General features: G+C 39.7%; 1 protein-coding gene across 2 annotated transcripts in view; it reads right to left on the bottom strand.

Moving 5' to 3' along the window:
* anxa6 (annexin A6) overlaps positions 1-12678 on the bottom strand; it is a 57167-nt gene extending 44489 nt beyond the window's left edge. For both annotated transcript variants that reach the window (XM_036576891.1, XM_036576892.1), the window contains exons 1-4: positions 12547-12678; positions 9733-9789; positions 3207-3291; positions 2241-2335 (exon numbers count right to left, since the gene is read on the bottom strand). In XM_036576891.1, coding sequence (XP_036432784.1) covers positions 2241-2335; positions 3207-3291; positions 9733-9741 — 189 coding nt within the window. In that variant the 5' untranslated portion in view covers positions 9742-9789; positions 12547-12678. The remainder of the gene's footprint in view (positions 1-2240; positions 2336-3206; positions 3292-9732; positions 9790-12546) is intronic.
* Between the last annotated feature and the right edge of the window lie 11979 nt (positions 12679-24657).

The following is a 24657-nucleotide window of genomic DNA, read 5'->3' as shown; positions in this document are numbered from 1 at the left end:
AAATCATTTTCACACAGATTGTCTCTGAAACACTAACGAAGCTCTTCTAATCTCAAACTGCATTAAGGGAAGCCAACTGTACACTATAAAAACGTGGAAAAAAGAGAAGGTTCATTTGAAAAGTGCATGAGACAGACCAGAATGGCTGGTTACCAGCAAAACCAACATGCTGTGTTTTGGATGCTGGTATGCTGGTCAACCAGCATGACTATGCAGGGTGTCCAGATAAACCAGCACCAGACAGACAGGATGGGAATTCTGTTTTTTTCAGCCGGGTGATCACCCATTAAAGACGCTCTGAACTCAAAAATGTGTTTTTTAAATTGTTACCTCCTCTTGGATGGGATATTAACGTTGTATATCACTGCTGTTGGAACAAAACCTTGTATCTCCATTTTTGCGTTTTTCAGTTTTTGACATAATTGGAAAATACATGTTGCCATTTACATTGTGTGCAAATTTCATGAAGAATGGACCAAAAGAAACAACCTAAAATGACTCGGGAAAAAGTCTGGATCCATTGACTTGCATTAAAAAATACAATATGTATCATTTTGGAGATACGAGGTTTTGTTCCGATAGAAGCGATATGCTGATATGTGTATCAAGTGTGTTATACTGTATAGTTCACATTTTTCCAATGAAAACACAGGCTTTAGTACATCTGGAAGAAGTGGTTTATGGAATTAATAATTAGTGAATATGATGTGGCAACTTGCTTACAGCTACAGAACATGTCTGCACTAATGTGGCTAACTTGTTCTCGATATTTGGACTGTGCAGTAAGCTGTTAGCTAAAATGATGAATGATGATGGTATTTTAAACTACGACTGTGTCAAATTTATATAGTATCTATCTAAAAAACTGTCAAATATGATGTAGAGTCGTTCTATTAGCATGCTACAGCATCTATTAGCACACTACAGCTCAGCACAGCACAGGTTACAGCTCACCAACGCCTCACTGAAGCACATTTAGAGGATAAAGACTCAAAACTGTCTGAACAAACCTGTTGTTGTGTGAGGAGCTGTTAAGATACTCTTAATTCATATCCAGAGGCTAACATTAGCTTAGCAAAAAGGCTAAACCACCAGCAATTCTTGCTCACTGACATTAAACTGAAGCAAGTGTAGAATAAAGACTCAAATCAGAGCTGGTCAACCTGTTGTGGTGTGTGGAGCTGTTAAGTTACTTTGGATTTATACCCCTGTTAGCAACAGAAGCTAACGTTAGCTTAGCAAGAAGGCCAAAACACCTACAATTCAGGCTCACTGATGCTGCACTGAGGAAAAAGTAGAGAATAAAGACTCACATCTGAGCAGTTAACCCTGTTTTTGACTGTGTACGCTTAAGCTACCTTTTCTTTATACCCGTTAGCAACAGAAGCTAACATTAGCTTAGCAAGAAGGCCAAACCACCTGCAATTCAGGCTCATTGATGCTGCACTGCCACATGTTTAAAGAATAAAGACTCAAATCTGAGCTGTTAACCCTGTTTTTGACTGTGTTCCCTTAAGCTACCTTTACTTTATACCCCTGTTAGCACAAGGGGCTAACATTAGCTTAGCAAAAAGGCTAAACCACCAAGAATTCAGGCTCACTGATGCTGCACTGAGGCAAGGTTAGAGAATAAAGACCCAAATCTGAGCTGTTAACCCTGTTTTTGACTGTGTTTCGCTTAAGCTGCCTTTACTTTATACCCCTGTTAGCACAAGGGGCTAACATTAGCTTAGCGAGAAGGCTAAACCACCTGCAGTTCAGGCTCATTGCCGCTGCACTGCTGCATGTTTAGAGGATAAAGACTCAAATCTGAGTGAGTGAAATCAACTGACTGGTGCCAGAGAGGCACAAAAACAATGTTTCTGATTAATAATGTTACAGTTGGGACATATTTTTGTTTCTGTTTTACCTCACATGAAGTGTAGTGGGGAGGAAGGGGTGGGGCTTATAAGCGAGGCAACGAGGGGGTGTTTTCAATTTGCATAAATGTATATATTCATAAGTCTTCACATTCTTAATGAGCGTTGAGGTTTAGGGTCTCTCCTGTGTGTGAGCATAACAATAATACAAATATATTCAACAATTACTATACAATATTTAACAGTTTATAATTTAAAATGATGCATTTTTGTATTTTAAATGAACTTTAATTTAGCTGTTTGTTGCCATATGAATAAAATATCATGTTGTTTTAAATTGGCTGAGAGTCTTTCAGTCTGTTAGGGTTGTTGTTCCAGTACCTTCCCGTAGAGTGATTTGTAGGCAGAGCGGATCTCCTGTCTCTGAGCGTTGCTTCTAGAGGTGACCAGGTCCAAAATGGCTTCCTTGTCACTTCCTGAAGAACAAAGATAGAAATGTCACATGTTCACATTTCTAACTTCATCTCTAGCTTAGGTGGTAAAGAGTCTGTTTGGCTTTTTCTCAATAGACACCAAATCTAAATTTAGCCTGTAAATCCTGAAATTAAGATATTTTGTTAGCTACTCCAGAAACTTAATCAGAGAACTTGTAGAGAGGAGAACTGCCACTCTGCAATGTCTTCCAGGTTTCTCAAACACTAGAGGGCGCTCCCGAGCGAGTCCAAAATGAATGGGTTAATATGGAGCCTTTGAGCTAAAATCATAGTTTATAAATTCTTAAACATTTTTAATGTAAAAAAATAAAATAATTTCCTGAACACTGAATATCATAAAACATTTTAACACTGCTGTTCTATTTTTAAGAGCTTTTAAACTCGAATTATAGGAGTTTAAAACGGCGCCTCATGTACGTTCATGACGTCTGTGAGCGCGAACAGCCAATGAGCTGCTCCGCTCGTCAACCAATCAGCACTCAGTAGCAGTAATGCTAACGTCCTGCTGCCCAAAACCCGTTTGCTGTGGAAAAAAGGAAACATACAGGTCAGTTTTCTTCACTTTCTTAGTGAAATACATAATTCTACCTTCTAAAATTAAAGAAACGTTTTGGGCGAGTGATTAGAAACTATTTAAACTTTTCAATTTTACCCGTTGAGCTCCATTCACTCCCATTCATTCAGGACTCGCTCTCAGGCGCCCTCTGCTGTTTTGCAGTCATGTTTTAATATAACGTGGGAAATAGGAAGAGGCCAGACTCCTCATAAACCACTGTGGCTTAATCCAGTCCAGTGGACACTGTCCAGTCAGCTGACTTCTGAAAAGCCTGTGGGCTGAAAAGCAGCGACTCACCAAAGCCTTTCATGGCATTGTAGAGGGCTTCAGCATCGCTGTTAGCATCGAAATTGGGGTGATCTGCGATGGTGCCTCTGAATCCCTGAAACAGAAATGGAAGAAAAGACAGAATCATGAGAGAGCAGAGAGAGCAGACTGCATTCACTGTAAAACAGTACATTGTTTTAACAGAAGTGTGTAACTCAGTTTGTAGTGGCGTGCACAGACTTTGGTTTTGTGGTTTTTGTGGGGGGCACTTCTGGAAGCGTTCATATCAAGAAAATATGTAAGACATCATGAAGAATGGGCCAAAAGAAACAGCCTATAAAGTAGGTTTACATACATACATACATATATATATATATGACCCAACAGCAACGGTCATTTTCCTTTTATGGTTTCTTTTTAAGCTTTTATTTTCTGGCATGGGTCCTACCAGAGCCAGTTTAGGGGGAGCCTGGCCTCTTCCTCTTAACCCCATTATATCAAAACACTTGATTGCAAAATGCTAGAGGGCACCTGCAAGTGAATCCTAAGGGAATAGGGGTGAATGGAGCTAAAAGAAAACAATATATTAAACTTCAATTAGTGCATTTTCTGAGTAAAAATGATTATTTTCCATTTTTTTAATATTTTTTTATATTTCAATATTTTTTTATTTTGCAGTTTGGGATCAGCCTTCAGTTTTCACACAAAAGCTCCACAGGAATGCATTCAGACTAGCTCAGGAGCGCCCTCTAGTGTTTGACAAACCCAGGAGACTTTACTGAGTGGTTATTCTCCTTTCTACACATTCTCTAATTTGATTCAGTGTAAGATATTGAGTCATTATGGAGGTAATTCATTTGACTAGGCGTCTGTACAGGTGTTAGAATGCAGCAATAACATGATATTTCATCGTTGTAGTGATTAATTATTATTATTGTGCACATTATTGTGGATATTGTCAGTACTTAAAGAACACTGACCAACTACATGCTTCATTACAAAGTGAGCATAATTAAGCCTGTTTAAATGGATTTAGTTCAGTGCAGTTTAAAAAAACACTGAATAAAAAATAATTGTGGGTTTATTACCATTATTATTATTATTATTATTATTATTATTATTATTATATATGGCACTAAAGGTTCTATTTTGTCTGTTCCAACTTATTTAATATGATGATGCATATTGTGTACCATGAAAAAGTCTTGAAGTATTGCGATATAACACATTTTGCCACCTCATAATTATATCCCATATAACAATAACAAGATACTATGTAAAATGATTACCCAATTTGTCATAGTAATGAGATCCTATCTCATTAGGGTAGCAGCTAGATGAGCAGCATACATACATACAGCAACAATGGGACAGGCTCATGTGACAACCATTACACCAACCTGGTGTAAACATCCTTTTCAGCTGTGTCCACTCCTTGTTAGCAACATTAGCCTAATAGCAACAATGCAGAGTTACGGCAGCAAACCACAAACACCAAACGTGTTTTTCTGTTTCTGGCAGCAGTGCACCAAAATATTGACTTATTGTCACAAAATAATGATTTTTTCATGATGTTTTTAAATTTCAAAAACGTCAATAATTTCAGAAGCTAAGTCATTATTGTGAGATACCAAGTCATTATGTTGACACAGGACGTTAATATACTGAGAAAATCATTTCTCTGTAGTCAAGTCATATTTTTGAAAAAATAATTATTTTGCCATAAGTCAGTAAGTATTTTGAGAAAATGAACAAATATTCTGACACTGCAAGTCAATATTTGAGAAAATAAGTCCTTATTCTGCCATATTACATCAATACTTTGAGAAAAGAAGTCATTACTCCAAAATAGTAAGTGAATATTTGAGAGAGTAAGTCATTAATCAGACATCTTAAGTCGACATTTTGAGAAAATAAGTCATTATTCCGACAAAAGAAGAAAAGAAGTCTTTATTCAGACATAGTAAGTCAATGTTGGAGAAAAGAAGTCATTATTTTGAGATAGTAAGTCAATATTTGAGAAATTAAGTAATTATTCTGACATAGTAAGTCAATGTTTGAGAAAGCAAGTCATTATTCTGACATAGTAAGTCAATATTTGAGAAATTAAGTCGTTATTCCGACACAGTAGGTCAATATTTGAGAAAGTAAGTCATTACTCTGACAAAGTAAGTCAATTTTGTGTCTATTTGATGTTGGCCTGAACCACCACTTTAAGGTTATTATTTAGTAACTACTATGGATTATTAACTACTCATAATAATAATAATAGTAATAATAATGTGTAAGTTAGGTAGTTAGGAGAGAGAGAGGACCCACATACAGACAGTTTAAGGGTCTTAAACTTCACAGTAATGGATGTGCATGGACGCCTTCCAAACCATCTGAACCATATCTCTGCGGTTGGCTCTTGAACTAAAGCAGCCATTCTGAGTCACACATATGCGTGAATTCCCACGTCTGTGTAACTGTGGATTTCCAAAATGAAAGAGGCCACAAAGGCCAATCTCCTCTCCAGTGTGGCTTCTCCCGCAGCCTGTGAAACGCTCCAGTGGGTGTAAGGGGACATTCAGCACAGCCTATGAAGCTATAAGCAGAGAACAGTGGGTGGACAGCTGACACCTGTCCAAGTCTGCAGCTGCCCTGTGGCCTCATCAGCCAGGCCCAGTGCAGTGTGTTGGAGACAGTGTGGGTTTCACCTTACATGCACAGCTCCATTCACCCCGCAGGGGTATCGCTCACCCTTTTCACTGATGCAGACGTTTTGTGTCTGAGTGAGCAATAATGCTACATGACTGTGCGGTTCTGCTTCCTCTCCTTATTTTCCGTAATTCCTCCCCCTGCTGGGCTGCATCGCTGCGGTGGCACAGAGCCAGAATCCTCTGGTCATGCTCAAAGCTTTCCTGTCAAGGCCCATTCTTGAGACCACTCCTCAAAGGAACAGCTGTGAGGTTCAACTTCCCTCAGCAACAGCCCCCTTAGCAACAGCCAACTTGACAAACAAACATCCCACCAAGTGCACGATTCCACGGAGAAGATAAAGTGGTTGAAAGCCTTGGAAAAAAGTAGGAACTATGTTTGTCCTGGAGTAACCTGGATGTCCTGGATGTGCAGAACGCTGTAAAAGTACTAGGGATGCACTGATATAGAAACTGTAGGGCTGATATTAGATTTTCCATGTACATATCTGCTGATGCTGACATATAAATATTTCTATAGTGTAGAAATTTGGATTAGATCCACCTGGATTAGCACTACAGAGAAATATAGCATTTTTTAAAGGGTAACAAATACAGTAAAAGGAATAAAATATAAGATGTTTTAGCGCAGTAGCCCAGCATCACCTAAGCATTCAGCTCTTCTGGAGTATAATTAACACATCATCGAATACCGAATTGAAGTGTTGGCCAAATCTAAACTTTTGATATCAATCATTTTTTCAAAGCAACCTATCAATGCCAATATGATTCTGATAATATTGTGCATCCCTGGTAACTAAACTACATTAAAAGCTGTACATTATTCTAGTATTTTAATAATAATAATAATAATAATAATAATAAAAATAATAATAATGACCATAGAAATGGCTTAGCAACACCTTTGCATCCACCTGTAATAAAATAGCAACAGCCTAGCAATACCTTAGCAATCACCTGGGACACCACAGCAACTTCCTTACAACACCTTAGCAATCACCTGGGATAACATAGCAACTTCCTAGCAACACCTTAGCAATCACCTGGGATAACATAGCAACAGCCTCGCAACACTTTAGCAACCACCTGGGATATCATTGCATTGGCTTAGCAAGACCTTAGCAAACACCTGGGATACCACAGCAACTACCTAGCAACACATTAGCAATCACCTGGGATAACATAGCAACTTCCAAGCAACACCTTAGCAATCACCTGGGATAACATAGCAACAGCCTAACAACACTTTAGCAACCACCTGGGATATCATTGCAATGGCTTAGCAACACCTTAGCAAACACCTGGGATACAATAGCAACCTCCTAGCAACACCTTAGCAATCACCTGGGATACTGTAGCTACATCCTAGCAATACCTTAGCAATCACCCGGGATACTACAGCAACTTCCTAGCAACACCTTAGCAAACACCTGGGACACCCTAGCAGCTTCCTAGCAACACCTTAGCAATCACCTGGGATAACATAGCAACAGCCTAGCAACACTTTAGCAACCACCTGGAATATCATTGCAATGGCTTAGCAACACCTTAGCAACCACCTGGAATACCATAGCAACTTCCTAGCAACACCTTAGCAATCACCTGGGATAACATAACAACTTCCTAGGAACATGTTAGAAGTCACCTGTGATAAAATAGCAACAGCCTAGCAACACCTGAGCAACCAAGTAGGATATCATAGCAACCTCCTAGTAACACCTTAGCAACCACCTGAAACACACTGAGTTAATGTTTTAGCAAAAATAAAGAAATAAAAATCTTGTGACAATCCTACAAAATGAATTTTGTGGATTCAACATTCAACAAAAGTCCGTAAACAAGGATGTAATAGTTGAGAAAGCCACAAAAGCTCATTGTCCAAATCTGTGTGTCCACCCAGGGCTGGATAAACGCACTAAATTCCAAAATGAATACGCGCTAAATCACAGCACTGTTCATTACATAAGTGTCCAGCCCCATCGTTCTCTCCTACACCACACAGTGAAGCACTGACACAGCAAGTCTCTTCACAGCATGATGGGACCTCAGTAGCTTATTTTCATGCAATAAAATGTAGCATAAAGCAGGGGTCCTCAACCTCTTCCACCCCCAGGCCCTTCGTTGTTAGTTGTTTTTTTAATGTTTTCTTTATATACTATATTGCTATTTTATGCCTGTTTCTCATGTGAGCTGCTTTTTTAATTATTTACAAATCTTCTTTTCTTTGTGATTTTCATTTTAGTTGATTAATTTTTCAACTATTCACTTTTTCAGTCCCTGTTTAACTTGCTCATCTACCCTGTAAATGAGGTTCACCTTCAATGTACTTCCAAGTCAAAATAAAGTTTGATTGATTGATTGACTGAGATGGGTCTCAGAAATATAGTGGTTGTTTTGTACACTAAATGATTTGAGCTTTGAACTGAAATTTAAAACCCTGAAAAAGTTGTTTATCTGGTCAGTAAGCATGTATTTGCTTAGAAAATCTCTATATTACAGATACAAATTATAGTAATACAGTTATGTATCTCAGTGATGTCAATGTGCTTGTTAAACCATCCCCAACCTCTCCTCAAGGTAGCCCAGTAACCCATGGTGGTAACTGTACTTATCATCCTATACCTGGTTTGGCTGATCAATACTTCATTATTTTAAACCAGATGTGCTGGTGAGGGAATCTAAAAGATCCGTGCAAGGTGTCCAGGAGAAATCTGGAACAAAACTTCAGACTAGCTAGATATAAATTATGTTTTTGAAAATAAGAAATTCTTGTTAGGTTTTACTGTATTAAAAATACACTTATGTCCAAAACAAATGCTTTAAAACAACGTGTGCATGACAGGTCGCATCTCAGCATGTCTGACTGACATCTCTTCATATGTGGCAGCTCACCAGCTGGAGCTCCACCTGAGCTGCTATTCATCCCTGCAACTACAGGTCCTCATCGTGATCTTGCCGTCTCATTCGAGAACTCCCTGATTGTTCCGTCTGAAGATGCAAGAAGTCTTGGTGATTCTGGATGGCCAGTTATTGTTCTCGGCTCATATCGTGAACCTAACTCGGTCATGCAGGTTTCTCCTGTACAACATCCGGAGGATCCGACCCTTCCTCACTCAGGAGGCCACCCAGGTGCTAGTTCAGTCTCTTCTCATCTCAAGGCTTGACTACTGCAACTCGCTCTTGGCTGGTCTTCCTATGGGGCCATCAAGCCCCTGCAACTCATCCAGAATGCAGCAGCACGGCTCGTCTTCAATCTCCCCAAGTTCAGCCACGTCACTCCACTGCTGCGCTCCCTTCACTGGCTTCCTGTAGCTGCACTCATCAGATTTAAAACACTGATGCTTACAAAGCCAAAAACAGACCAGCCCCTCCCGACCTGATGGTAACGGTCAAAACTCGAATCCCTTCGAGCTTCAAGTGTAGCTCGGCTTGATCCGCCATCCTTCAAGACGCGTGGAAGACAAGCATCGAAACTTTTCTCTGTACTGGCACCCAGGTGGTAGAACAAACTCCCATTGGCTGTCCGAACAGCGGAGTCTCTCACGGTCTCATCTCTTTATACAGCACTTAAATGAGCACCGAGTTAAGTATCTATTGTAATGTAATGTACAGCACTTATTGAAATGTATTGCACTGTGTTGTGTTTAATTCTGCTCCTTTTTCTCCAGGTATCAACCTGGGCTTTTGTTTCTAGCAGTATCTGAGCTCAGGACTGGCTTTCTCTCTAACCTCTTTGTAACTAGCAAAGATACTTTCTCCAGGTAGACAAAGCACTTTTGTAAGTCACTCTGGATAAGAGCGTCCGCTAAATGCTGTAATGGTATATGTAAATGTAAATGATAAGAGCTGAGGCTTACCTTGCCCATGTTTTCTCAGTTGCAGGGTATCAGTGGAATGATGAAATTATACTGACTCTGAAACGAAAAGATGAGAATGAAAAGATGAAACTGTTCAGTTTGAGTTACAGTACAACTAAAATCTCAGGCTTATTACATACTTATTATGCAGTAATCACAGGGACTTCAGTGCAAACTGGCTGAGCTATTCTTCGATTATAGAGGTGTGAAATAAAACGTTGGGCCCACTGGTGGGCTGTGGCCATTAAACTCTTCTTTTTCCAGCTTTATTACATCCTAAATGACATTATTCATGAACTACATGAAAAACAATACAAACAAACTAAGTTATTCAGCAGTAAAGTAAGAAGAGCTCCAGGCCATTTAAGGGGTTAAAAGAGACAAGATTGCTAGCTGCTATCGGACACCCCTGTGCTTCACCACTGAGGGTCTGTTTATGATTCAACTCAAAGGAATGAAACAGTGGGCGCAACTGAGATAGTTCATGTACACAACAGAATCGAAGCTGACACGGTGGCCTTAGTTCACTGCACTGGCTTCCCAGAGGACACTGCAACTCCAGTGTGCTTTCAGTGAGGGTCCATCCCTTCAGTTTAACTGCATTACAAAAGGAACGCATTTAGTTTTCAGGCATGCGTTCGCAGAGAGAGACTGTGGCCCTGTCTGCAGCGAAGTTCCCCCTTCCAGACAGACCCGGCAGAGGAAAAGGCCTCTTGGCTACAGGCCGAGCGCTTTATAGCAAGGCCACGTTTTCCACAGGATACTTCTGCCAGCTCACTCAACACTCATACAATGTGCTCTTTCACTACGTCACACAGGGACACAGCAAAATCAAGGATACAGCACCTTAAACAAAGGAGTGCAAATCAATCTGCTGTGCTAACTAAACTAGGGCTGTCACTATTGATTACATTAGTGATCAAGTAACTTTCACAGGTTTACCTATTCCAGAGGCTTATTACTCAGTAACTACAAGGACTGCAGTGCGAACTGGTGGAGTTATTCTTAAGTCATAGACACGTTTGGATCACTCAGCTGATCAGCCGTTAAAAAGACTGTGAGAATATGAAAAGAGCATGTAAATGAGGCGGTGAGAGAGAGAGAGCAGTTCAAATATGCATTATCATGACGCTACATTGTAAGCTAATCATCAGAAGGTGGTCGATGACTGTTTTAAACTGAGTAATCATGAATGCCAAATACTGAACCACTACAAATCCATGACAATTAGATCACGATTCTCCAGTCATTCCTCCCTAAAACATTCCTACCTTAATTCCTGTGTCCTGCACAAAGCATCACTGCATGATGTGCACTGTGATAAGCAGAGCAGACATTTGTATTCTCTAGCTCTTCATTACAGACCCCCTAAGATGACATGGTGATTGTTTTTTGATAAGGCGTGGCCACAAAGTACTATATTGAGGCCACAAGTTAGGTTTCTCATTGTGTGACACAGTGTATTAATTTGTGGGCTCTATATAGTTATTTGTGGCCTTAATATATTAATTTGTGGCCTCAAAATAGGAACCCGTGGCCTCAATATAGTGATTCATGGCCTCAACATAGTTATTCAAGGCCTAAACTAGTAACTTGTGGCCTCAATATAGTAAATGGTAGCCTCAATGTATTAATTTGTGGACTTAAAATAGTACATTGTGGCCTCCATATAGTAATTCATGGCCTCAACATTGCCTAAAAATAGTAATTTGTGGTTAAAAATAGTAACTTGTGGCATCAATATAGTAAATTCTGGCCTTAATATATTAGTTTGTGGCCTCAAAAGAGTAACTTGTGGCCTCAGTTTAGTAAATGATGGCCTCAATATATTAATTTGTGGCCTCAAAATAGTAACTCTTGGCCTCCATATAGTAATTCATGACCTCAAAATGGTTATTTGTGGCCTAAAAATAGTAACTTCTGGCCTCAAAATAGTAACTTGTGGCATCAATATAGTAAATTTTGGCCTCAAAATAGTAACTTGTGGCCTCAATATAGTAATTTGTAGCCTCAAAATATTAACTTGTGGCCTCAACATAGTTATCTGTGGCTTAAAAATATTAATTTGTGGTCTCAGAATAGTAACTTCAGGCCTCTATATAGTTATTTGTGGCCTCAATATATTAATTTGTGGCCTCAAAATAGTAATTTGTGGCCTCAATATATTAATTTGTGGCCTCAAAATAGTAACTTGTGGCCTCAATATATTAATTTGTGGCCTCAACATAGTTATTTGTGGCCTAAAAAAATAAATTTGTAGTCTCAGTATAATAATGCATGGGCCTCGATATATTAATTTGTGGCCACGCCTTATTAAAAATAATCACCCTGTCCCCTTAAGGGGCTCCCTCCGTACTTCACAGCGGCAGTTACTAAGACGTAGAAATCGGCTGCACATTACTGCATTGTTTGAAGTCTAATGTGGGGGCCAAAAATAGCCTGTTCAGATGGCATAGTAACACATGCAGGGTCCAGCACAGAGAGACAGCCACACCCAGAGGGCAAAGCCCCCTATCTTTAAAGGTTATATACACTCTGACACGTTAATTCACTGTACAGAGTGATTCAGCAAACAGAAGAAGGACTGTATGGGTTCACGAAGTTGCACACAGTGAATCTATGAGATGTTTTTTTGCACTTGTGGTGCAAAGAAACTTTCTCTTTCATTCTTAAGTGGTCACTATAAGTGGGTTATACTATGCTATATCTCCTATATGCTGTGTGGTTGCCTACAAAATGCACAGACTAGCCCCTGCACAGTGTTACCTGGTGGATAAAAGCAAAGATCAGCACTGCTGAAAGAGTGGAACTCACCTCCTGTAGTTTTTTTGTCCTGCAGAGGAGAAAAGCTCCAGTCCTCACTATCAGCCAGAGTGAGAGACTCAGCTAAGAAGAAGCAGCTGTTCTTCGCTCTTGCGGCTCTGACGTCATACATGCAGCAGCCAGGTTTTTTTTTTTCTTCTTCCCACCCGTATTCCGCTCGGCCCCCCCCCTGCTCTGCGATGGGCTAGCAGCTCAGACTCAGAGGCTGTTGGCGGTTCTAGAACGCTAAAGCGCGTTTAGAACGTTTGGCATCAAAAGATCCCGGCCGACAGAACGATCTGAGCAAAGATACAGGTTTCGAACGCGGTAAACGTCACAAAGCTTTAGAGTTCTAAAAGTGCAGGGTGCCACAGCCAACAGCCAATCATAGCGTGGGAGGCGGGGCTTGACGGAATGCGGGTGGGAAAGAAAATAAGCAGCATCTACATTAGACGGCTCGCCGGACTCAGCGCAGGAGGCGGGGCATTACTGCCCAATACGAGAGGGGTAAAAATAAAAAGGACGAACGGTTTCCCTACAGTGACGTAACAGTTTTAGAGCAGTTGGTAAAAAAAATGACGTTCTTAAATTACGGAATCTCGCGCAGTGACCAAAAGTCACGTGCGTCCTGATAATTAGCAGCCAGTTTTGTGACAGACATTGAGTGCTCCCAGACAACCGCATTCAAAATCAAAAATACATAACAAACAAACAAGCAAACAAAAGAAAGAAAGAAAGAAAGAAAGAAAGAAAGAAACAAACAAACAAACAAAGAACAAAGAAAAAAAGAAATAAGCGTGTCAAATAAATAAAAATCCCTGTAAATGTTTAAATAACTATAGAAATAAATTTAAAAAATTGAAAATAAAGTCTTATTTATTACAATTGTGCGAATATTTTATGAAGGATGATCCAAAATGACATAGAATAGAATCTCATTGTATTGAAGTAAATTAAAGTGCATTAAAGTTCGATTTAAGAACTCAGAAAGTTACCAATTTGGATGTTTTTTTATGAGAATACATGAATATAGATGAAAATAAGGTCTTTGTTTGTTAATTGTATATCTATTAGTTAATTTTAACATTTATTTATTTATTTATTTATTTATTCATTTATTTATTTATTTATTTATTTATTTATTGAGTTATTTATTTATTTATTTATTTGCTTTTATTTTATAGGTGAAAAAGTGTGTCAGACGTCTGCCCAAATTTGGTAACAAAGCTTTCCCGAGCCCTGGCTGTTTGTTTGCTGTGGAGTAAATGTTATAGCACATCTTTTATTTTTATTTGATGGTTAAAAAAACAGCAGAAGAAAGAATAAAAAAAAACAAATAAACTAAGCAAATATAAACAAAGAATCTAAATCTAAAAAATATGCGGGAATATATATTTATATATATGATTACCTATATTTACAAACTTTATTTTTAACATTTACAATTTATTTTGACTCTCTGAAGCAACACTAGCATTTGACTAACAACACACAGCAAAATCATATGATGCCATCTGAATATTTTTACCCAAAGCCATGAAGTTTGGACCAGATTTGTCTCCATGGCTTCAGAAGGCTGCTGGGGAAAGCTGCAGTGATGCAAGGTGGAAGGCCTCTGTGATGCATTATAAGGTGTTAAAGCCATGAATGAGTGTAGTGATGTGTTGGGCTCTCAGGCAAGACTCACGACAGTTCTTGCTGTGTGAGGTCTGAAGAAGTTAAAGTTGAACTGAAAGCACTTTAAAAAGCTGAAATGGGGTCTCTAAATCCAGCTGAGGCTGAGCAGGTTTTTCCATGTTAAGTCAGAAACGTCTCCCTCATTAACTGTGTTTATAAGCACGTTGAATGAAGTGGTAAAGTGGCGCTGAAACTGCAGGTAAATATGGCAAAGACAAACACACACTCATATGAATCAGTGAGCTGAGGGCAGCCTGAGCGAGGGTGTGACAGCTCTGGGGCTCAGCATGTCCAGCCCGATCGGAGATCCTGACAGAGCTATTTCTGTCCCAGCACGGGGTCATTCCGGTAAGAGGCCGAGGAATTCAGAGTAGTGCAAACACGGAGAAGAGAGGGAATTGGGGGTGGGGGGGGTTGAAAGAGAAACAGAAAGAGAGATAGAGAAAGTGGGGGTGGGCTGTGGGATCACTTTTGAGGTGACTCATCCACTCTCTGACAACATACACCTTTAGAAAAAGGTTTTTTTCAAATGTTCTTTAGTAAAGACAGTGGTTCTATATGGAACCATGAGCACTCCAAGAACCATCTGCATGATTAAATGGTTCTTTGCATGCTGAAATGGTTCTTCAGATTGATAGAGAATGTGTTGTGTATGGTTCTATATGAAAAAGATTCTATACAGTACCAAAACAGGTTCCTCTATAGCTATAAGGTTGGCATCGTAAAACAATAGCAGAACCATTTTCAAAAAGGTTCTACAGTACTGTGAAAAAATATTTGCTCCCCTTCCCAATTTCATCTATATTTGCATATTTGTCACACTTGAATGTTTCAGATCATCAAAAAACCCAACCTGACCATGTGTGAAAAAGTAATAGCTATTAAATCAACCAGTTAACCAATTTCAATTGACCATTGGGTTTAAGGTCACCAGCCACACCCAGGCTTAATCCTGCCAGACCTGCTGAATATAAACATCACTTAAGTAGAATCTGTCTGGCAATGCGAAGCAGCTAGAAGCCCTCCAAAAGCAGAGCATGATGCCACGTTCTACAGATGTGAAACAAAGTCCTTGAAATCTACCAGTCTGAAAGGGTTATAAAGCCACTGCTAAGGTTCTGGGAGTCCATTATCCACAAATGGAGAAAACTTGGAACAGTGGTGAACCTTCCCAGGAGTAGCTGGCCTACCAAAATTTCACCAAGAGCACATCGATGACTCATCCAGGAGGTCACAAAAGAAACCAGACGAACACCTAAAGAACTGCAGGGCTCTCTTGCCTCTGTTAAGGTCTATGTGCATGTTTCTAAAGACACTCTTCAAAAATTGCATCCATGGGAGAGCTGTAAGGTGCAAACCACTGCTGACCAAAAAGAACACAAAGCCCTCTCATATTGGCCAAAAACCCCAAGACGTTTGGAATAATATTCTGTGAATTAATGAGTCAAAGGTGGAACTTTTTGGAAGACAAGGGTCCCGTTCCATCTGGTGTAAAGCTAATACTGCATTCTGTCATAAGAACATTGTACCAGCAGTAAGACATGGTGGTGGTAGTGTGATGATCTGGGGCTGCTGTGCTTCTGCAGGACCTGGACGACTTGTCATAATTGATGAATAATGGAACCATGAATTCTGCTCTCTAGCAGAAAATCCTGAAGGAGAATGTCCACCAAGCACAGTTGGGCTATACAGCAGGATGATTATGTGACGCACAAGCAGGTTGTGACGGGCCTGTGCCATTACAGGTGGAGTTGTAGTGGGTGGGGCTGAAGGCCTCATCAAGAACACTACTTACACCTGTGTGGTGTGCTTGTGGCTGGAGCTTCTCTTTTGTTTTGTTGTTTGTGTCCCGGGTAGTTTGATTTTTGGGCCGGTTTTCTTTTTTTCTTTTGGGGTTTATGCTTCAGGTTATTTGTTTATTTTAGAGTTATTTTGGCCTACAGTTGTTGTCCTTGAGATTTTTGCATCAGATCCTTAAGTTTCTTTCTTATTAAAATCGTTTTTTCATTTATTTAATGTGTGCTTCCCTTTCATTTGTCGTGATGTTGAGCCAGTCTTGACAAAGTCCACCTCTGAATGGCTCAAAACAAACAAAATAAAGTTCTGGAGGGGCCGAGTCAAAGTCCTGAATTGAATCCCATTGAAATGCTGTGGCAAGACCTTAAACGGGCAGTTCATGCTTGAAAACCCTCCAATGTACATGAGAGGAAAACAATTCTGCAGAAGAAAAGTTGGCCAAGATTGCTCCACAGTGACGTAAAAGACTCATTGCAAATTATTGCAAATGTTTAATTGCAGTTATTGCCATCAAGTGTGGCACAACCAGTTATCAGGCTAAAGGAGGCAATTACTTTTTCACATGGGTAATACAGGTTTTGAATAAATCTTTATATTCAATAACTGATATCGTCATTTAAAAACTGAATTTATTGTGTTCAAGTGTGTTTTTGGTAACACTTTCTATGAATGTCACATTTGTAAGCATCTATAAACACATTTATAACATGTTATAATGTATTCATAAGGCATTATACACATGGTTATAAATATTTATGAAAAAGAATTGCACTGAATTACACTTTATAGCCATGTTTATTATACATTATGAATTGTTAATATAATGCATTATAAATAGTGGTAATGACATGTTATAATGTCAGTGACAATGAAGTCAGTCCCAGCTTGGAGAGCGTAAAGTAAAGACAAATACCAAGCTAACGGTGGTGTACATTGACTTTCCCACATTGGGTAAAACACTGAGGGCAGCACTAGTTTAAACTCTGACATCTGAAGCCTGTAATGTGCTTTATTGTGAATGTTTTAGTGTTTCAGTAAATTCTTCAGTAAATACTTCAACTTGAAGCCTCACTCTGAACACTGGAGGAGGCTTTAGTACAGTACGCTTCACTTTACTTAGAGCGGACAAATACGACTTATGAGCTCCTATAATTTGTTATGGTCAGTACTTATAATGTATTATGTTAATAATTCATAATGCATAATAAACATGGCTATAACGTATAATGCATTTTTATAAATATTTATAGCTATGTTTATAATGTCTTATGAATGCATTGTAACATGTTATGAATGTGTTCATAGATGCTTACAAAGGTGACATTCATAGAAAGTGTTACCGTGTTTTTATCTTATATTAAAATTAGTTGGATGATCTGAAACATTTAAATGTGACAAATTAGCAAATACTTTTTCACAGCACTGTATATAGAATTTTGTATATACAACATATTCTCCATGCAGATGGTTCATTGAGTGCTCATGGTTCTATACAGAACCATGGTCTACTAGTGAACCCTTGAAGTACCATCTTTTTTAAGAGAGTAGAATTTAGTTCCCCAAGTTACCTTTCAATTGTTGGTTCTTTACAGAACCATTCTTGTAAAAGGGATGAATAACCTTTTTAAAGTTTAAAGAACTTCCACATAATGTTCTATTGTTTTAGGAAGAACCCTTAAGCTAGTAATGAATCGATACGTTATGTAAAAGTTCTTTATACCATTTTAAGGTTCGTCAGATTCACACATCATGTTTGCAATCATAGTTTTTTAGGAAACTAAAATGGTTCTGTGGCTTCCCACAAAGAACCCTTTCTGGCAAATTCATTTGCAGTAGTATAGAGACTAAATGTTACCTGGAGAATTCAGAAAAGAGCTTGATCACCTTATTTGTGTGCAACCATTTGAAATATTTTTATGATGTAAATTCAAACCATATTTTTTCAGGAGGGGAAAAGAATTCAGTTCAGTTCAGTTCTCTACATATAGCAGGGTTTATAGCAGATTCAGCCCCACAGCAGCTTGTCCAGAAATTCTGATTAAGCATCCAAACGATCTTATGAGACAGTATCAGGAAAAACTCATTAATAGCATGAAAAATAGACTGAGAGGAAACAAGACTCAAAAACCTCCTTAAGAAAATGAAGAAGACCCACTGAGAGAAACAACAACTCAAAAACTTCTTAGAGCATGAAGAAGAATCACTGAGAGGAACCAAACCAAACCAAACCAAGACTCAAAATGAAGAACTCTCTAAGAACATGAGAAGCCCTCAAAGGAACCACGACTCAAAAGGAAAAATTCTCTAAGGGCATGAGGAAGAAACTCTGACAGGAACAAAGACTCAAAAGGAAAAACTCTCTCGCTAAAAGCTAAGGAACACAGGTTCTCAAAAAGTACCTCCTTAAGCACATGGGAAACACTGAGAGGAACAAAGAACCAAGAAAAATTCTTAAGAGCATTAAGAAGAACCTGACAGGAACACAAACCTCAAAAAACTACTTAAGTGCATGTAGAAGAGCCTCTGAGAGGAATCAAGACTCAGAAACTCCTTGAGAGCACAAAGAACAACCATAGAGATGAACAAGGATTCAAAAAACTCAAGAGCATAAAAAAAGAACAACTGAGAGGAACCACGACTCTAAAAACTCCTTAACACCAACGCCTCTGGCACTGAGCCTTCCCCCGCCAGCCTCATCACTGAGGCTTCCCATGCCAGTTCTGCTGTTGAGCCTCACTGTGAGTGTCATCTCGTCATGAAGCACAGCAGCACTGTCCCCTGCCGTCATGGTCTTTTGCCGGGTTCTGCCTCTTTTGCTGTTTGCCTTGAAGTTCTCTGTAGCACAGTTCTAGCTTCAGACTACTGGAGAGCACTATCCCACTTCTGACACCATTGTGGCATCAGTGCAGAGTAAGACACAGGGGAGGCCATGATTCTGCTGTGAGAAGTGCTCTAATATTGAAACACCAGCAGAAAGGCACCTACAAAGCACTGAAGTCACTGGGGAGGTCACCACTAGCCATAGGCTTCCACCTTGTGCTGACCAACCAAAGTCCATTTTCCCATGAGTTTCTATGGCAGCATGAGCCAGTAGCAGGACGCTACAATATTTTAGAAAGGTTGAGATTTTAGTAATGTTGTCAGAGGTGTTACAATCTCCTGAAACATTAAGTGATTTTAAAATTGAAGCAAGAAATGCAATATTTGTAATTTTCTACACACTGTGTGACTTTGAAACTAAATCAACAGTGGATTGTGTTTTAGAAAAGCAGCTTTTACTCATTTTTTCAGCAGTGTTACCATCAGCCGTGTTACAACTTTACTAGTGTTGTTCACTGTAACAGACTATGCTATACACTTGAATTACAGATCAACATTTGTACCCTGTTTGCCACCGCAATGCTAGAATGACCCTTACTGTGGGCACACTTTCAGAAAGGGAGGACATTCAAGGCATTGAGTTCAAGGACTGGAGTCAAATCTCAAGGATGAACACAGTTTGGCAGAGAAAGAGAAAGTTCTCTGGTGCCCTCTAGTGTATGAACCCATCATTGCAGCTAAGCCATTTGCTCAGCCTGCTGAACGTTACATCACTGCCTTCATTCAGAGAAAAACATACAACACAGTGCACTTTTGATCATGTATGCACTTTCCTACACCAACAGTAAGCCCCCCTCACATGACAAAGCGTGCTACAAAAGCAGCTCTGATACACACCCTGGCTGTGTCACTCTAGCAGTAAGAATGGGCACATTATGGGTCAAGCTGAAAAGTGCAGGGAGAAAGGCTACTTTGTGACTAATTCCACTGAGTGGGAGGGTCAGACAGGCCACTCTTGTATATATTGTGCCAAAAAAAAATCACTCTGCTTCAGCAGCGTAAACAGAGCTGGATATATTTACCATAGGAGAAGACTTCCAGCAGCCTGAGAAGGTAAAGGAGAACTTGTTTGCTTAATACAACGAGACTGCATAGATATTATACCTTTCAGCTCTGTTTGTTATGAATGCATATGATAATATGAATTCATAGAATAGCACAGGTTTGCGGTGTTATCTGCTTCATCACTTGGGGGTCGTCATCATATGGCAGGTGCAAAATGAATGCAATCAAAATGTTTAAATGAAGGACAGCATTATAGGCTATAGCCTTAATTTTATATATTCCATATATGTTTCATGCATTCCACAACATATGTCTGACCCTAAGGGAAAACGGTCAGTCTTCAGCATTGTTCACGGCTGCTGTCCAGTGTGCAAGCATGCCGGAGCGGATGCCAAGTGAGATTAGGAGGGATCCGAAAGCCCTTAATGGGATGCTGGAGAAAGCTGGCTCACAAAGAGCAAAGTGTGCAGGGCTGCTGCTGCCAGAGTCCTGAAAGCAGCTTTGTCTTTTTGCAGTCCATTTTTTGGAGGAGACTCTGACCATATTTAAGTATTTTCCTCTTCAATTATACCTGATCCAGTTACTCAGTTAAAGGGGACCCTCACTGATTTTTTTGAAGGTTCTGTATAATTAATAATGCAGTGGTTAATAATCATGCAGAGTGGTTCGATGTCAAATGTGCTGTTCTATATAAACTCATCAAATCAGAATTGTTCGCAGTGGGGGTGATGGGAACCAGACGTCTGAATTCTTCTAAAAGAACCCTAAACAGAAGGTTGGTTATAGCATATTTGCAACCATTTTATTGCATGAAATGGTTAGAATATGCTGGTTGACTCCTGAGACATTGTTTAACAATCGTTTTGAAAAAAAAAAGATTTTGGCCTAAAATAATTTTTTATAGATTTTAAAAGATTTTTGTAGATTTTCCACTGTTTCATCATCGTCAATATTACATATAAAATCTTACAAGACTCCTGTGGGTTCACTGCTGGTTTTGAATAGCAAATAAAATGGCTGTATTTGTGTTGCAGACACTGTGACGTCTGGTTCCTATCACCACCACTGTAAAGAAATCTGAGTTTCACATTAAACCACTCTAAATGACTCTGTTTACATCTAAACCATTTTCATTATGCAGAAATGACCCTTTCTCTTCTGATGTAAAGTCAGCAATACGTTCAGAGTTTTTGTCTTTGTCCCCTTTAACTCATTAAAATGGTGAGTAAAGTGGACCAGCATGTGGAACTGGAGCTCTTTGTGTACTGCTGTGTTTCCTATCACTGTATAAAAGAGGCTCCATGCTGACTTTATAGTTGGATGCACTGCGAGTTTCTGAGAGAGCGCATGCACACATTCAGCATGCGATTCACATCACTATGGAAACACTGTCGATTTCATTGGCCAGAGTGACAATAAAAGGCTCTTCTTGAGACTCTTCTTGAGCTGAGGATGGTGATTTAGAGCAGCATTAAAATGTGTCACATCCACAAAGGGCTGACATGGATCCTGGTTTTTCTTTCTAAATCGTCTCACTTAGTTGGTGAAGTGGTCACTTAACCACCACAACTTTCTTTCACATCAGCTGCGCTTCAGACTCTCACAGGCCTTTTAGACCAGGGATACTGACCAAAGGCAAAAAAGAGAGACTCCTATATAACTTGCCTTTTGGTGTTGCCTTTGCTCATCACACTCTAAGCACTGGACTGCTTTCAGTTCCCTCTGACTCATAGCTACAGAACTTACACATCAGTTTCTGTACTAGTAGTTACTGTAGTTAAAGGGGAAATACACAGATTTAAAAACATTATGGCATAATTAAATAGTTAAGATGTAAACGCTGTCATTCAGAGTGGTTTGATTAGAAATGTTCCATTCTGGAGAAACTTAGCTAGTCAGGATTGTTCACAGTGGTGGTAGTAGGAACCAGACATCTGAAGAGTGCAGTGCCTCAAAAAGCTCCCTCACAGAAAGTTATTACCTGAAATCGTGTTGCTGCTGGATGTCTGAGACTTTGTTTTACAATAGTTTCGTAAAAAGATGGAGAGGTACGCAGGGTGTTGCAAGGGAAAAAGCCAGAAAGAGCCCCTGCCCCTTTGTCCTCAGTGCCCTCTTGGTTGGTACAATAATTGCATTTTTTATGGCCTCATTGTTTGAGATCAGTTTCGCCAGGCTCAGCTCAGCCTCGCTTGGGTTCTTCATCGCTCTGGTTCAGTACCTACCACCTGTGGAGATTTCAGTTCAGTAACCCTGACCTGCTATAAATGCACAATGCTCTAAACTGCACCAACAAAGCACTGATAACCTCTTTAAAGGTGTATTATACAATTCTGCAGCACAACTGTTGATATTTGAACTCAGCAGCAAAACAAATACAGCCCTACCTTCAGTGCTCCTTCACAAGCTCCGCCCCCCTGAAGTCGTGGAGGCGCATTGCCACACTGAATGACTTTGGGCTAGCAAAATTGTTTTTTTAGGTCTTTGTGGCCATGAAAGCCTTCACAAACGCTGTGCAGACAAATACCATGATACAACATTAGAGCAAATAACCGCACAGTGAGTAATGTAATGAACGTAAGCTTGGTTGTGGGTTAGCAAACTGTAGCCACAATTGCTGCTAAAAAGCTAACCAGTTGCTATAACAAACATTAGGAAACGGGACAAAATGATACTGACCTGTTGGTTCTGTGAAACAGCAAAACTAAGTGAACGTTGCCCACCTGTCACGAAGAAACAGAACGACCTCCTCATCTGTTTTCATACCTTTCAACTCTTTCGATGAAACTGAAGTGAGCTTTTTCCTCACCAGCTTCTTCTTCAATTTTTCCCGTTCCACCATAAATGTGCGGCGGATACATTCAGGCTCCTCAGGTGCAAAATGGAACTGCTGCACGATTTAAGGTGGAACGGGAAAATGCGAATAGGAAGCCAACTTCAGCTTCATCAACTTTGTGGAAAATATTTGAAAGCCTCGTCAACTTCGAGGAATATTTGGAGGAGGAATGTTTAGAAACTCACTTTCACCTGAATGTTTTCTATTGCACTCCACTATCTTGAATACACATGTGCGGGCAGTCACTGACTTTGTCCGGGGTGGGCAAAACAAACCGTGGGGAGGGATGACATTTTCACAGGGTGGGACTAACATGCGCACGCAGCCGGTCCGGCTATGAAAATAAAAAACAGAGAAGCTTGTATTATAACACACATAGAGGTGATGTGACATTATTCATGGCTCAGGATGCATTTACACCGCTACATCTTCACATTGGAAATAGCTGTTTGCATGTAGAACCTTTAACTGTGCGTCAATATGCATACACTGTGAGAAATAAAGGTTCCGTGAGGTACATTTTTCATTCATCAAGATACAAACAACGTAAATGTTCCCCCAAAGGTACAACAGTGGTTATAAGGTCTAATTGTAAACCTTAAAAAAAACAGATGAAAAGTACAGATTTGTACCTTTTCATAACCGATTGTTCTAAAACAGAACAATAAATTAAAAGCCTGGAGACGAGACGGGGTGTGTGGAGTCAGTACAACTTTATGGTACAGTTATGTTCCCTGACTAAAGGTACTGAGATGTACCCTTGAGAGTACCACCCCAGTGACACTGCCCCAGTGACAGTTTACTACCTTTGTTTCTGAGAGTGTAATGTAGTTATTTTGAACAACCACAAATAATATTGGCAGTAAGAGGTGCTAATAACTTGCTAAACCACATTTGTGTCATTATAAAAAACAGTGATTTTTTCAAGGCTCTGTGGAGCTTTTAAAGAGACCATCAGCTTAAAGAGAGATTTTTTTTAGGCGAATAATAATAAAAAAACTTAATAATAAATAATAACAGTAATAATACTAGTTATAACTAGTAAAGTAGTGAATAACAGCAGTATTTGTGAAAATAAAATGGCTATATTTGTGCTGCGACCCCTGGTTCCTATCACCACCACTGTAACGTTTCATATCAAACCACACTGAACGGCTTTGTTTACATCTCAGAGACTGAACTGTGCAGGAATTTCGAAAAATCGGTGGAATTTCCCTGTAGTTCTTTGTAGTTACTGAATAACTAGTATTGAGATCCGTAGCTGATTGAAGAGGGTGTAGGGTTAAAACATCGCCAAACAGCAAAAAAAGCCCAATCAGGGTGATTAGCACTGGGAAGGTGCTTGTTCTGAGGCCCATCAGGGTGGAATTTGCCCACTCATGTCCTAAAGTGAAGCCATATGACGACATAGACTCGTCAAGAAAGTCAAGAAAGCACAGAAATCAGATACGTTCTGACAGCAGAGCAGCAGAAACAAGATAAACTAAATGTAAAGTACATTAGCAGAACAAGCGTGTTCAATGCTGCAGTGTTGATCCTCCAATCACCGTATATCAGTGAGTCGAGGAAAAGTATTTGCTTTTCTCAGCTTATCTCTCTGTGGCTGGAAAAGGGCCCTTGAAATCTGAAATGTGAGAAATAATGTGTTTTTTTGCCTTTTAATGAATGTGTCTGTGAGTGAGGGTCCTTGTTGCTGCTGCTGTAGCTTTATAACACGTGACCTGCCCTACTCCACATATTCCACTGTCACTGATCTCCTGTGTGGTCCCCTTTCACTCTGCCTAAATCCTTTTATCTGCAGCCATACGTTCCCCCAGCTATCGCAGATACGGCCACCATGAGCTTTAATCTTAATTCACGAATGCCACGTGAATTACTGCCTCGCTTTTTTAACCTTTCCCCCACCTCATGTTCAGAGTAACGAAGGAATG

The sequence above is a fragment of the Colossoma macropomum genome, unplaced genomic scaffold (genome assembly GCF_904425465.1).
Source record: "Colossoma macropomum unplaced genomic scaffold, Colossoma_macropomum, whole genome shotgun sequence".
Lineage (NCBI taxonomy): Eukaryota > Metazoa > Chordata > Actinopteri > Characiformes > Serrasalmidae > Colossoma > Colossoma macropomum.
Note: the sequence above shows the minus strand (reverse complement) of the source record. Positions and strands in the feature narration are given on the sequence as shown.